The following is a 12,160-nucleotide window of genomic DNA, read 5'->3' on the forward strand; positions in this document are numbered from 1 at the left end:
ACCACTCCACAATCCTCCCTCATATAATTTTGAAGCAAACCCCAGATATATAATTTCATCCATAAAAATTTCAATATGTGTCAATAAAAGGATATCTTAAATACTGTTATCACTCCTAATAGTAATAATAATAGTTGTAATTCCTCAAAATAATTGCCTATATGGTCAGTGTTCACTTTCTCCTAATATTATTCTATTATTTAACACAATTTGTTTGCTTGAATCTGCACCTAGAGAAAGTACATACAATGTGATTGGTTGGTATGTCTCAGGTCTCTGGATCTCTAGGTTCTTCCTCCATGTCACCTTTTTGTTGAAGAAAGTGGGGTCCTTTGTCCATTAGTTCCCCACAGCCTGCCTTTTGCTGATTTCATCTCTGCTGCGTCCTTTACTTTGTTGTCATATAAACTGGTAATTAGATCTAGGGCCTTGATTAGATTCAGATTTGAGAGATTTTGGGGGGTAGGGGTAAAAAGCTGCTTTGTAGGTGGTGGTGGACAGTGTATTTGGAAGCTCATAATGTCTGGTTCTTTTTATTTTTGAATATTAGCCACTGATGATTATCACCCAGATCTCTTCTCTCATTAGGGCTTATAAAATGGTACCAAACAGGGAGGTTTTTTTTTTTTTTTTGAAGAATGAAATGGGCTCCCATGTAAGAGATTAACAGTGAAAAAAATTGATTTTTAAATTAGATTAGATTTAAAAAATTAAATCTAAATTAGATTTTTAAAAAACAAAACATACAAGGGTTTGCAATACTTGTGTAGGCAAGGTTTTATGTCAGGGATGGAAAAGAATTGAGAGATCTAACCTGGTGTCAGTATGAACACTAAAGCCCAGTGAGATGGAGTCTTGGGTGTGTCCTGGCTTCTGAGGCCACCATTATAGGTGAGCCTTCCTGCCTGTACTTTGCACACACTTTAGTTTTGCCTCTATTACGGCCTATAGTTTACCCTTTCACAGAGCATGTAACAAATTTCAAATCTGAGTACAGTTTAACTTATTTCATCTAATTGTCACAGATTATGATGAATTAATTACCTTTTCAGTGACAATTTTGCATATGCAAGTATTGACTAAATGATGTGAAATAGAACTTATTATGAATTATATTGATATACCATAATTGGTATTGTTATAATCAGAAAATATCTTGATCTATAAGATTTATTTGGATGTAGAGACAAAGAAATCCAGATATGACTATTGTCCAATTTCAATTTCACGCATACTTTGTTTGCTTCACATTTAAGATATGTGACTTTCCTATTCCTAACATCTTTTTGATATTATTTAATTTCTTAGAGTGTGAAATAATTGTAAAACTAAAAAGCATTCCTGTTTTTCTTTTTAAAGAAAACATTGTTTAGCTACAGAAATGTTTTAAGCTTTTTCCCATAGTTTTTAGAGGGAGAAAGTTTGCATTTTCTTTCTATAACCCTTAATAACCATGATATTTGAGCTTTAATTGGCTTTCTTATTTTCCTAATTCCTTATTTTTGAATTATAAGTTCAGATACTTTAGTGACTTGTCAAGTGAAGACAAAGATGGAGATGGCCTTTTAAAACTTAGGCCAAACCACTCCCATGATATAGAAATATTTTATTTCATTAGCTGTGAGAAATGGATTACTTAGTGCCCCATGCCTATAAAAACTAAAGCCAGGCTGGTACCCACCAGGCTTTGGTATTTGTATACTTTTTCCTTTTTAATATTAAATGATATTTGTTTTGTATATGATGTTCTGGTGGCAGGAAGGAGCAATTGGCAAATTGATGAAATAGAGTTTCAAGCAAAATTAGATGCTAGTGTAAGCATATGATTTTGTGTTGAAATTGAAAAATCCTTCCCCTTTACAGAGTTTTCTGCCTTCAAATACTAATATTTAATAGTAGAGTATCCCCCCCCACCTCATAAAATAAATAGCACTCATATTCATGGCCTTTCCAATTGCCCATCTCTTTTGTTCTTTAGATGGAATGTGTGTGTCCTCACTCACCCCCAGCCCAGGCTCCACTTCAGTCATCTTGCTGCCAGTGGATAGGGGAACTTTACAGAAATGCTTGGCCATTCAGAGACAGAAGTGCCATGTCTTTCTCAGACTTGGTCCTGGGGAAGAACAAAGAGAGGTTCTCTTGTACTTGGAGGAAATTGAAATACTGAAGTACTTTTTTGAAAATAATTGAAAAATTGAAGTACTTCATTGAAATACTGATTTCTTGTTCTTTTTGTGACACCAAGAGGACTGCTGCCATTCAGTTCTTGGATGGGGGGAATCTGGCTCAAAAGACAGCTGTATTCCTTAGGAGTAGTGTTACCTTAATGATTGAAGTTAAGCAGGATAAAAATTCACCCAAATAAAAACCAGCCACTGTTACTTGCTCTACTTTGTCATCAAGTCCTCAAGAGCTACAAGTCTAATGAGAACATCTAAAACACTTGTTTCTTTGATTACCCTATGTAGCCAGTGATTTGAATGTCTAAGTTTTTGCTTTAGTTAGATGGAGCACATCTGTCAAAAAGGGCAGATTTCAAAGCAGTGGTGTACCACCATGTCTGTAGGACATAGAAATTGGCAATACCTGATTCCATTTAATTTGTTGATCTGATCAGTTACAGTTCCTTTTACGTATTAGGAGTGACATGGCCCAGAAGTTGACATGATGGTCCCTAATGGGGTTTCCCATTTTCCTAGAGTGTTTCTAAAAAGTGAGACAAGTTGCTTTCTGTCACTCGGTTTTCCTCTCTGCCTCTCTGTAAATGTAGCCTACTTTTTCATCCTTCAGACTTATTATGAGGGAGCTATGTGGCCTCCAGTTCAACATTTAGCTCACAACCATAATAGGATCTGTTTCTTGGATAACTTAGAGTAATGCATGTATTGTTTGCCTTTATTAAACCGTTTTACCTCCTAATGGTACTCTCTGTAGGGTGTGTGTGTGTGGGGGGGGTGTGGGTGTGTGTGTTCGTCCACTCAGACTGGGGCAGTGTGTGTGTAGTCTATGTACTTACTCATGATTCCAGAGAGATTTGGGCTTTAGCCATGTGCCCAGTCTTATGCTATCGATAACTTCTATTTGTAACAACAAAAAAGGAGATAATTTGACACTGGGTGAGTCCTATGTCTTCATGCTTTAGTGCAGATTCATGACTGATATGGCAAACCTCAATTAAGGTGGTTTAAGGAATAGGGTTTTCTGGCATCTTTGGTGCTAAGCAGAAAACCCCTTACATCAACATGGAAGTCACGATTGGTTTCAAACCTCATTGACAAAAACCCTTTTCTAGAATTCTAGTACATTTTCTTGCTTAAAGGTACTAAGAATGAAAAATCTTTTAAAAAGGATTCTGTGCCTTGTTTAGATTCTTGGGGTCATGAGTATCAGTTTGTATCATCCTGGGCCCTAGGGGTAGAAGTTAAAAGATAATGGACCAAATTCTATATTCTGTTCAAGTCACACTCTGCAAAGAGAAGATTGAGTTACCTAAGAAATCTGATTGGTTAGATTTCCTCTGGTTAATTGAGATTTTCCTGCTCTTGAGGTATAATGTGGAAGTGACTTCCAGGTTTAAATTGGGCATAATCCCCATGCCAGGCATTCAGAGGCATGAGCCCCATGCCAGGCATTCAGAGAGGTGAGCCCCAGTTTCGGGGCTCATTGCCATCATGGTTGCATGAGGACTTTGGGCTCATTCTATAACATTCTTAAACTCTGCCTTTATGATTTCTAATTAATTTTGTGGATGAAGCTTAAAGTGGATTCATTGAAGACAAGTTCAGTTAAAGACTCTCCCTCTTCCTTCTTTTGCCATCACTTGCTCCCCCTCGCCCCTCTTGTTTTTCTCTCCCCTTCTCTTTTCTCATTCACTGTCAGGAAAGACTACCTTTGAAGGGACAATTCTGTACCGAGCTGCACCGGGAAAGACGGAGGGCCACAGACGCTATTACAGTGAGTGACCTTAACAGCAGGAGGCATTTGTAAAGATAAGATCTGGGTACTTGTGTTTTTTGATGCAGCTGCGCTCCCCTGAGCTGCTCATGCTTCTGCCAAGTGTCTGTGAGTTTCTCATCCAAGGACGTGGGCTTACTCGCCTGAGATAAGCGCCGTCTCCTTGGCGTGTGCTGCGGAGCATTCCCATCGCCAGCCCCCGGTGCTGTCTTGTCTGCTCTGTGCCTGTCATGTGTGTGACATGCGTGCATGAACCATGCGTGCAGAGAAGGGATCCGTAACACTGGTCATGGCATATGTATTTGTCCCAGTATTTGCGCCTCTGGAGTGCTGTAAGATGGCTTCTCATGGAGATGTCAACCCTTCGCGGTTATTGCTTTTACTGAGTGGGTCAATCAGTAAGTCATTGCCTCATTGCGCGGTTCAAAGAAGTAAGAAGTGGGCATGAACAGTCCATGCCAGAAATGATATTTTGCTTTGCTCATTCAGCCAATCACCACACGGCAGACTTCTTTTTGGCAGGACCAGGGTGTAGCGTTTGGTGCAGTGGAAAGAAAGCTGCCAAAAGTTGAGGGGATGGAGATAAATGAGATTGATGAATGAATCTCCTGAAGTTCTTAGAACAGGCCTGCTATACAATAAGCACTAGACATGTGAGTGTAAAACTGAAAATAAATAAAAATGGCTCAAAGATTTGAATTGATTAATGCTGGAATATTAAGGAAATTATTGACAATGACTTTTCTGTAATTCAGCCAATTATATGAGTGGCGATAGCAAACCTGAGGAAGCTTTGTTCTTTTCTCACGGCAAAGGAAAATCATCCTCCTTAGTGTGCATATATACATATGTGTACATAAAGATGTATACACATATGTGTGCATAGAGATGTATACATGACTATGAAAGAGAAGGTTCAGGCATGAACTCCAGAGCCAGGCTTCTCCAAGTGTCTGCAGCAAAGTGTATTTTTATTTCCATCCCCCTGCAGACAGATACCTGGTCCTGCTGGACGTGCCTTCACTGCACATACGCTGCACCTCTTGTGCGTCCCCGTGGGAGCAGACAAACCAAGGCTAGTCCATGCTCCATTCACATAGACAAGTCTGTGGGCCACACGTCTGGAAGTCACACCAGCACACACTGCTATAAGTGTTTCTGTGCACGGACACTTTCTGTGCTTATTACCCAGTGTTTCAGTAATGAACCCTTCATGACCTGGCCCCAGTCCATAGACCACACTTTGCATTTCCTTGCCCTCGGGTGTCATGTGGCATGCCAAGCATGACACAAGGATATTTTACACAGTAGTGTGTGTTATGAGCACCAGTGACCAAAAGATACAGCACCAAACAGACGTGAACATGAAAAGCCACCTTTCTTTCCCTCCAAAGGGAAGGTACTAGATTTTGAGGTTTTTCATCAATCTAGATATTCAGATATTTAACTTGTATCATACTGAAAAGCGATAGAAGCAGGCTGCCAGAATTTCTGGAAGAAAAATCTGCCGTGTGTTTCCTTCCCAGCCCATGCTTGTGTGGTTGAATGACCCTGCAACCTCTCCCTGTGTAACATAAAGAGTATTTCTCACAGTGATTAATGCAAAATTATTAAGGTGAGCCCGGAAGGCGGCAAATCCCTAAAACCAGAAGCTCAGTGAAATCAGAATGCCAGTGGTTGAAAATATTGTTTCTAGGTAATGAGGAATGATAAAAAGAATCCTTCAAATTCTTTTCTTTGAAAAACTGTAACAGCCTTGCCCTATTCCCTTTGCCCTGCTGCCTTCTGCTGATGGTGCTGGTGGTGGTTGGGGGGTGAGGTGGTGGCACAATGATGGTTTCTATTCACTAACCATTTCTTTATTCCACTCTCAAATGCTTCTTTCCAAAGCAGAAAAGAATATACAAGCCATTAATCACACAGAAAGAATCCATACGGCAAAATGAGAACATGTTAAAGGGGAAATGACACAATATTTAGACTCTGAAATTATATCTCCAGCAGGGATATTTCCCAAAACAATGAACAGATAAACACATGAATGGATAGCTAATCCAGGGAGGTTCTCCATGTTTGCACACTTGCATCCAGTCCTGTAAATTGCAGCCGACCCCCTTGTTGTGGGCTGTTCCTCATTCTTATGCCCTCTGTTCTTGATCATAAACGCTGTTCTTTAGTTAGTTAAAATGTACACCTGGGATCTTCCTCCTCCCCACCCCTCTTTGTGGCTTATAATTACCATTTTATTGCAAACAGCAGCAACAACAAACACAGCCATTGTTTAAAAGATTTGATTTTGAAACATGTTAGTGATTTTTAATGACCTTCCTATATTTTTCTCTGTTTTCATTTAACAGTTTCTTCCTGCACTGAGACTTGTCTGTATGAATGACTTTGACATTTTATGACAGTTTATGCAAGCAGTGATTTGGTATATCTTTCTTAGGTACTAGGAGGCCACCTTACCTGTAGGAAGATAATGCACAGTGTGGCTAAGAGAGAACAAGGGCATCATTGTCATCAGCAGATACATAGTCAATGTTCAGGAGCTACTCTGCACATCTCGAGTCTTTTAGAAACAGGCTTAATGGTAGACTTCTCGTAAAATATCCTTTGATTCTTGTCCTTTGATGCCATGATTAATGTACTGGCCATCAAAGTAAGAATGTACACCCAGAAATGAACTAGAAACAAATAGGCTCTTCCTTTTAGGAACATGATTGTGGGCAGAGCCTGGGAAAAAAAGGAATCTGGGGAGGTAAGTGTCCATGCTGTCATGCTGATAACGGTTTGACCACAGGAAGTCCAAGGAAAGGTGTCATGTCCCCAGTGTTCTTCTTTGGAAAGGAGTTCAGCTTCAGGGAAACTGTTGTTAGGGGAGGGAAGAAGAGCTGGAAGCTTGGGGCATTCTGGCCTCCCACAAGGCAGCTTCCTTTCCTTCTATAACAAATACAATCATCTTGCCAGTGAAAGCGTTTCAATGTCAAGTTTGGTTTAGTGCTTTCCTAGAGAAGCATGTCTGTGTGCATTTATTCCTTGTAAAGCCATCCAGAGATTTAATTCTTTGGCAGTCATAATTTTGTGTGGTCTCTTTAATTGCTAATTTGTTTAACTGGCTTTTAGCTTTACAGTTTCCCTTTAGGAAATGTTACTTTCATTGCTAATTGCTAATTGACATGTCATAGAGATCAGAGGTACAATGTGCGGTACTGACTGGGTGGGGAGGCGAGGAAGGGGCAGGAAAGGTTGTTACTGCATAGACTCTGCACTAAAACAAATTTGGCTAAGAACCAGGCTCTGTCTGAAAAGAGGTGACATGTCACATTGACAGAGGCATCTGTTTTCAAATTGGATGTTCTGAAAAGTTTTGATTCACTTCTTAAAATTCAAGGCTGGGGAGGTAGAACAAAACTCAGGGCCACCTCCCTGCAACATCCTTACACACTAAATGAACAATGGCAATGTGAGTTATCCTGTACCCTATGATACTTGGAGCAGTGGTTCCTGGCTGGCTATGAGGTACTTCGTGGCTGTGGCTGATTTCTGAGTTCTTTCTTTCCCCATCCCCGCTCTTGACAGGTTTAAGGGAAACCACAGGCTCCGAGAGTGACGGGGGTGACTCGAGCAGTACCAAATCTGAGGGTGCCAACGGCACAGTCGCAACAGCTGCCATCCAGCCGAAGAAAGTCAAGGGAGTGGGCTTTGGAGATATTTTCAAAGACAAGCCAATAAAGCTAAGACCAAGGTCGATTGAAGTAGAAAATGACTTTCTGCCGGTGGAAAAGGTATGTTCGACAGTTTCTGTTTTATTTCCACATAACGTCCTGTATCCAAAAGTTACCTTGTAGGGTTTGGCGTCTAAGATGTCCTATGCCTCTCTTGGACTCTCATTGTCCTTGTGGGCAGCTCTCCTTCTGTATGAGGACAGCTTTTAAAAAAGGCTCATGCTCTAGTTTACTGTTGCTTTTCTTACTGATCTCCTGTCTATGGAACATTTCTCAGGGTGACTTTTCCCATAGACCAGCCCTTCTCAGTTTTCTCCGGAGAAAAGCCACTCACGCCTGGTCTCAGCTAAACACATGACCTTGCTACTTTTCAGGCAGCCACCAGTCTCTCTCCTCTCCTGGAATGTTTCTCTGGTGCTTTGTGCTGGGGCATGTTGACTGCTTCTGCACTAGAGAAAGGGGTTGTGCATTTTTTTCTCAAGGTCTTTGGTGCAAATGATTTCAGACTGCCACAAGGAAGTCTCCTGCGTGCATGAATGGCGGAGATGGCCCTCGCTGCGAGTGCCTGGGTCTTTCCCGTCAGGGAGCTGGCTGTTTTGTCCTGCCCCTGGTTCTGGGTTGGTGAAAGGCAGACAGCGTGCTGCTGCTGACTATTCGGTTGCCACAGCAACACACCCCGAGCCGTCTTGCTTGTGGCTGTCAGTGACGTCTACTGTGGTACACTTCTAAGCATCATAGCCTTGCTTAGGATTTGATAAATACTGTGGAATTTTCCAGATTGTAATAAGCTACACTCGTGCTGTGCTTAAGGAATGTTTGTTAATTTGATTTAGTGCTGAAATTGTTTCTTTGACGTTTGTGCCAGCAGGCTTGGGGGATGGGGTATTGGCAACATTGCTACTGCAGGTTTATCCACAGCTTTTAAGGGTTTTCCATTTTTCAGTGAGATGGATTTTTGAAAGTTGCATCATCTTCTGCAGCTGTAGAACTTCCACCCACCTCCCTCCCTCCATCCACCAGCAACCTAGCCTGGTGTCATCATGTATTAGAAACAAAATCTGGAAAGGAAACTTTTTGGACACTTAAACATCCTGAGAGATGAGTAAGACAGAAAGAACAGACACTTAAAAACGAAAGACTGTTTCATTTAAATTCTTTTGTGGAAACGTCTCTTATACACCATCGTTTCCTTCAGTAATCTATTTGGTGTTTCTCAAGATCTGAAAACTATTTAGTATCCCGGCTTGTGAGCTCATTTCTGTTCAACACAGTCACTTTCAGATTCCGGGAGATATTTACAAAAAAGCAAGTTCCCATCTTGGGAAGGAACAATGAATACAGTTTTTTCTGCATTTTATTCAAGTGGTTGAAATGAACATGATCATTGACTCTGTCAGTGAACAGTTAATTCCTTCTGTTTGTTTTATGATTCTTGGTCTTATTCTTCTCTGTGTAAAAGCACGTCGTGTGTGCGTAATCAGTGAGAAATATAATATTCCCAGGTTTGTACCTCAGCACATGTCCTCTGAACCCCACAGCGAGCCACATGTCCAGCTGCCGACTTGAACATCTCCATTCGAAGTTCTTAAATTCTTATTTTTATGTAAGATAAATTCTTATATAAGACAATTTTATATAAGATAAATTCTTATCTATCTCAGCCATACACATACATGTATCTATTTCTCCCCAAACCCCCCTCCCATCCAGGCTGCCACATAACACTGAACAGAGTTCCCTGTGCTGTATAGTAGGTACTTGTTGGTTATCCATTTTAAGTATAGCAGTGTAACACACCATTTCTGTACAGAGAAATCTCACTAGCTACTGAACTCCTGAAACAGTGGAAAAGAATTTAATTGTATTTTTTTTTATTCATGGCCAAGTTTGTGGCAAATTAACAAGAACAACTGAAGGCAGATTGGGAAAAAGTCACTTGCTGTTCTGAAATTCTCGTCAGCTTGTCCGGACCGGAACTTATCCTCTTCCCCCTCAATCACTCTGCCCACAGCCCTCCTATCTCAGTTGAGGACAATGCCACGCCCCCTCCCATCACTTGGGAGAAAAGCATTGGGGTGGTCCCTCCCTCCCCTTGTTTCCTCACATCCCATGGCTGATCCATCAGGCAGCCCCACCAGCGCTGCCCCCTAAGTGTGTCTGGCACCTCGCTCAGCTCTGCTGTGCCTCTGCTCTCACCATCACTGCAGTAACCTCTCATTGGCCTCCCCTCCCCTGCAGCCTAGTGTCCGTGTCGCCAGGGTCATGCCGTTCTTCTCAAACACCTGTAGAGACTCCCCCATGAACCAAAGTGAAAATCCTGCCCACAGCCCAGGAGCCAGGATGACCTGAACCCCATGGGCACTTGGACCTCCCTGCTCACCGCTCCTTCCCCACTTGCTCACACCCAGCCCTCTGGTTCCTGCTCACACGTGCCAGGCATGCTCCCGCTTGGGGGGCCTCTGCCCGGACACTCTGTTACCATCTGCCCCCCGCCCCCGGCTGCCTGCCTCTCCCTGATGCCCCGTCATTCAGAAACCTGCCCCCTTGGCCCCTCCTGCACTGCAAATTTTGTTTTCCCTAGCACACGCACCCTTCTGACATAATGTTTATTTTAGATTATGTTTATTCTTTGTTCACTGATGTGTGTTATGTGCTTAGAACAGTGTATGGCACATGGTAGGTGCTCAGTAAGTATTAGTTACAGGAATAATATGAAAACTAGCACTTTAGAGATTACAGACATCTATAAAATGAGGGGACTGAGTGTGATAACAGTTATATAGTTGGAAATAGAGTAGTTGTATGGTTCGCTGCATCTTTGTGAAACAAGATTTATTGCATCAGTCTTACATGAAATGTTAACTTCATCAGAGTAATACACACACACACACAGTGTGTGTGTGTGTGCATCTTGACTCATGATTTGTTTGCAGAATGAAACCATGTGCTGGCAGCTCCCTTAGCCTGCTTCTCATTGTGAAGTCTCTGGGGAAAATGTAAACTTCCCAGCTTGTTTTACTGGCAGCAGACAATTTTTACAGCATCTAAGAGGATTTAAAACTCTCTCCACCCCCTGTTGTTGGCGCCATGGATAGTTCCATAGATTTATGGATCCATTATGTTATTGCACAACCTGGCGTGGGAGCTCATGAGTGTGATGATGTTTTACTAGTGTACAACCTGGTTCTCATCGCTTTTGAGATAGTTCTGCGTCAAAGATTTATGTTTGAACAAGAAAGTTTCCTTTGAGAGTTGAGCTCGCTGTTTCAGTTTTGCAGAAGCACAGACTGAATCTCATGTGACAGCATCTGTGTTCAGTGAAGCACAAGCAGGTCTTCCACTTAGACTGGGGCAGTTGACCTTCTGACATGACTGGTTTGATAACTTACATGAGGGGAAAAAAAGGGCTATAATAATTGTTAACAGCTGCAAGCATTCTAGTGTGCCTTCTGTTCAAGTGGGAGAAGTTCTAAGAGCCACTTTTCTGAGTCAGTTGAAAATTCTGTGCTTATTTTACCTGTGCTTTAATCTGTATCACCCTTCCCGGAGTGGTTGAATGCTGATGATTAAACACCCGGAGAGAGATACTGGTGTAGCTTTAACACCCACCTGTAACAACAAGGAAATAATTAGTATTCTTGCTTCTCTTATTGAACTATAAGGAAGGACCCCAGTTATGAACCTTTTTAACACTACCAGTTGTGAATATGCCTGTGAATGATGTGTTTTATTCACCATTTAACCGAAATATTTATAGATGAAATGATTTACTGTCTGGGATTTTACTTGCAGTAAGTTGGAAGACGGAAGAGTGGGTGAGGAACAGAGGAAACCAGATTGGTTATGAGTTGATAATTGTTGAAACTAGGTGGTGCATACACAGGGGTTCAATATGCCGTTCTCTGTTTTTGTACATGTTGGAAATTTCCTCTGATAAAGGTTAAAGAAAAAAAAAAACTTGGGGGAAAGTGTACCATTTAAACTCAGCCCAGAGCTAAATATGTGTTATATCAAAAACAGTGGAAAATATGGTGTGGCTAAAGGTGAACTAAGTTAAATATCATAAGATTAGAAAGGTGTGGTAACACTGTCCTAGCTGATTGACCTTTACAAACTGACTTCACCTCAGTTGGACCATCTATAAAATGGGAATACTCTTTACACCTAGCCTACTTTGTGTGTGTGTGTGTTCAGTTGCTAAGTGCTGTCCAACTCTTTGTGACCCCCCATGGACTGTAGCTCACTAGCTCCTCTGTCCATGGGATTTTCCAAGCAGGAAAACTGGAATGGATTGCCATATCTTACTCCAGGGGATCTCCCTGGATCAGGGATCGAATCCATATCTCCTGCAATGGCAGGCAAATTCTCTACCATTGCACTACAAGGGAATCATAGGACTTTTAAAAAATGCTATATAGCTGAAAATACTTAGAAACTATAAATGTAACTCATTTCAGCCAGTATTTATTGAGTTTTCACTA

General features: G+C 41.5%; 1 protein-coding gene across 5 annotated transcripts in view; it reads left to right on the forward strand.

Annotated features, from left to right (window-relative positions):
- The window catches only part of SH3KBP1 (SH3 domain containing kinase binding protein 1), a 334,741-nt gene that overhangs the window by 177,186 nt on the left and 145,395 nt on the right, over window positions 1-12,160 (forward strand). For all 5 annotated transcript variants that reach the window (XM_061136773.1, XM_061136772.1, XM_061136775.1 and 2 more), the window contains one exon: window positions 7,534-7,739. In XM_061136773.1, coding sequence (XP_060992756.1) covers window positions 7,534-7,739 — 206 coding nt within the window. The remainder of the gene's footprint in view (window positions 1-7,533; window positions 7,740-12,160) is intronic.

The sequence above is a fragment of the Dama dama genome, chromosome X (genome assembly GCF_033118175.1).
Source record: "Dama dama isolate Ldn47 chromosome X, ASM3311817v1, whole genome shotgun sequence".
Lineage (NCBI taxonomy): Eukaryota > Metazoa > Chordata > Mammalia > Artiodactyla > Cervidae > Dama > Dama dama.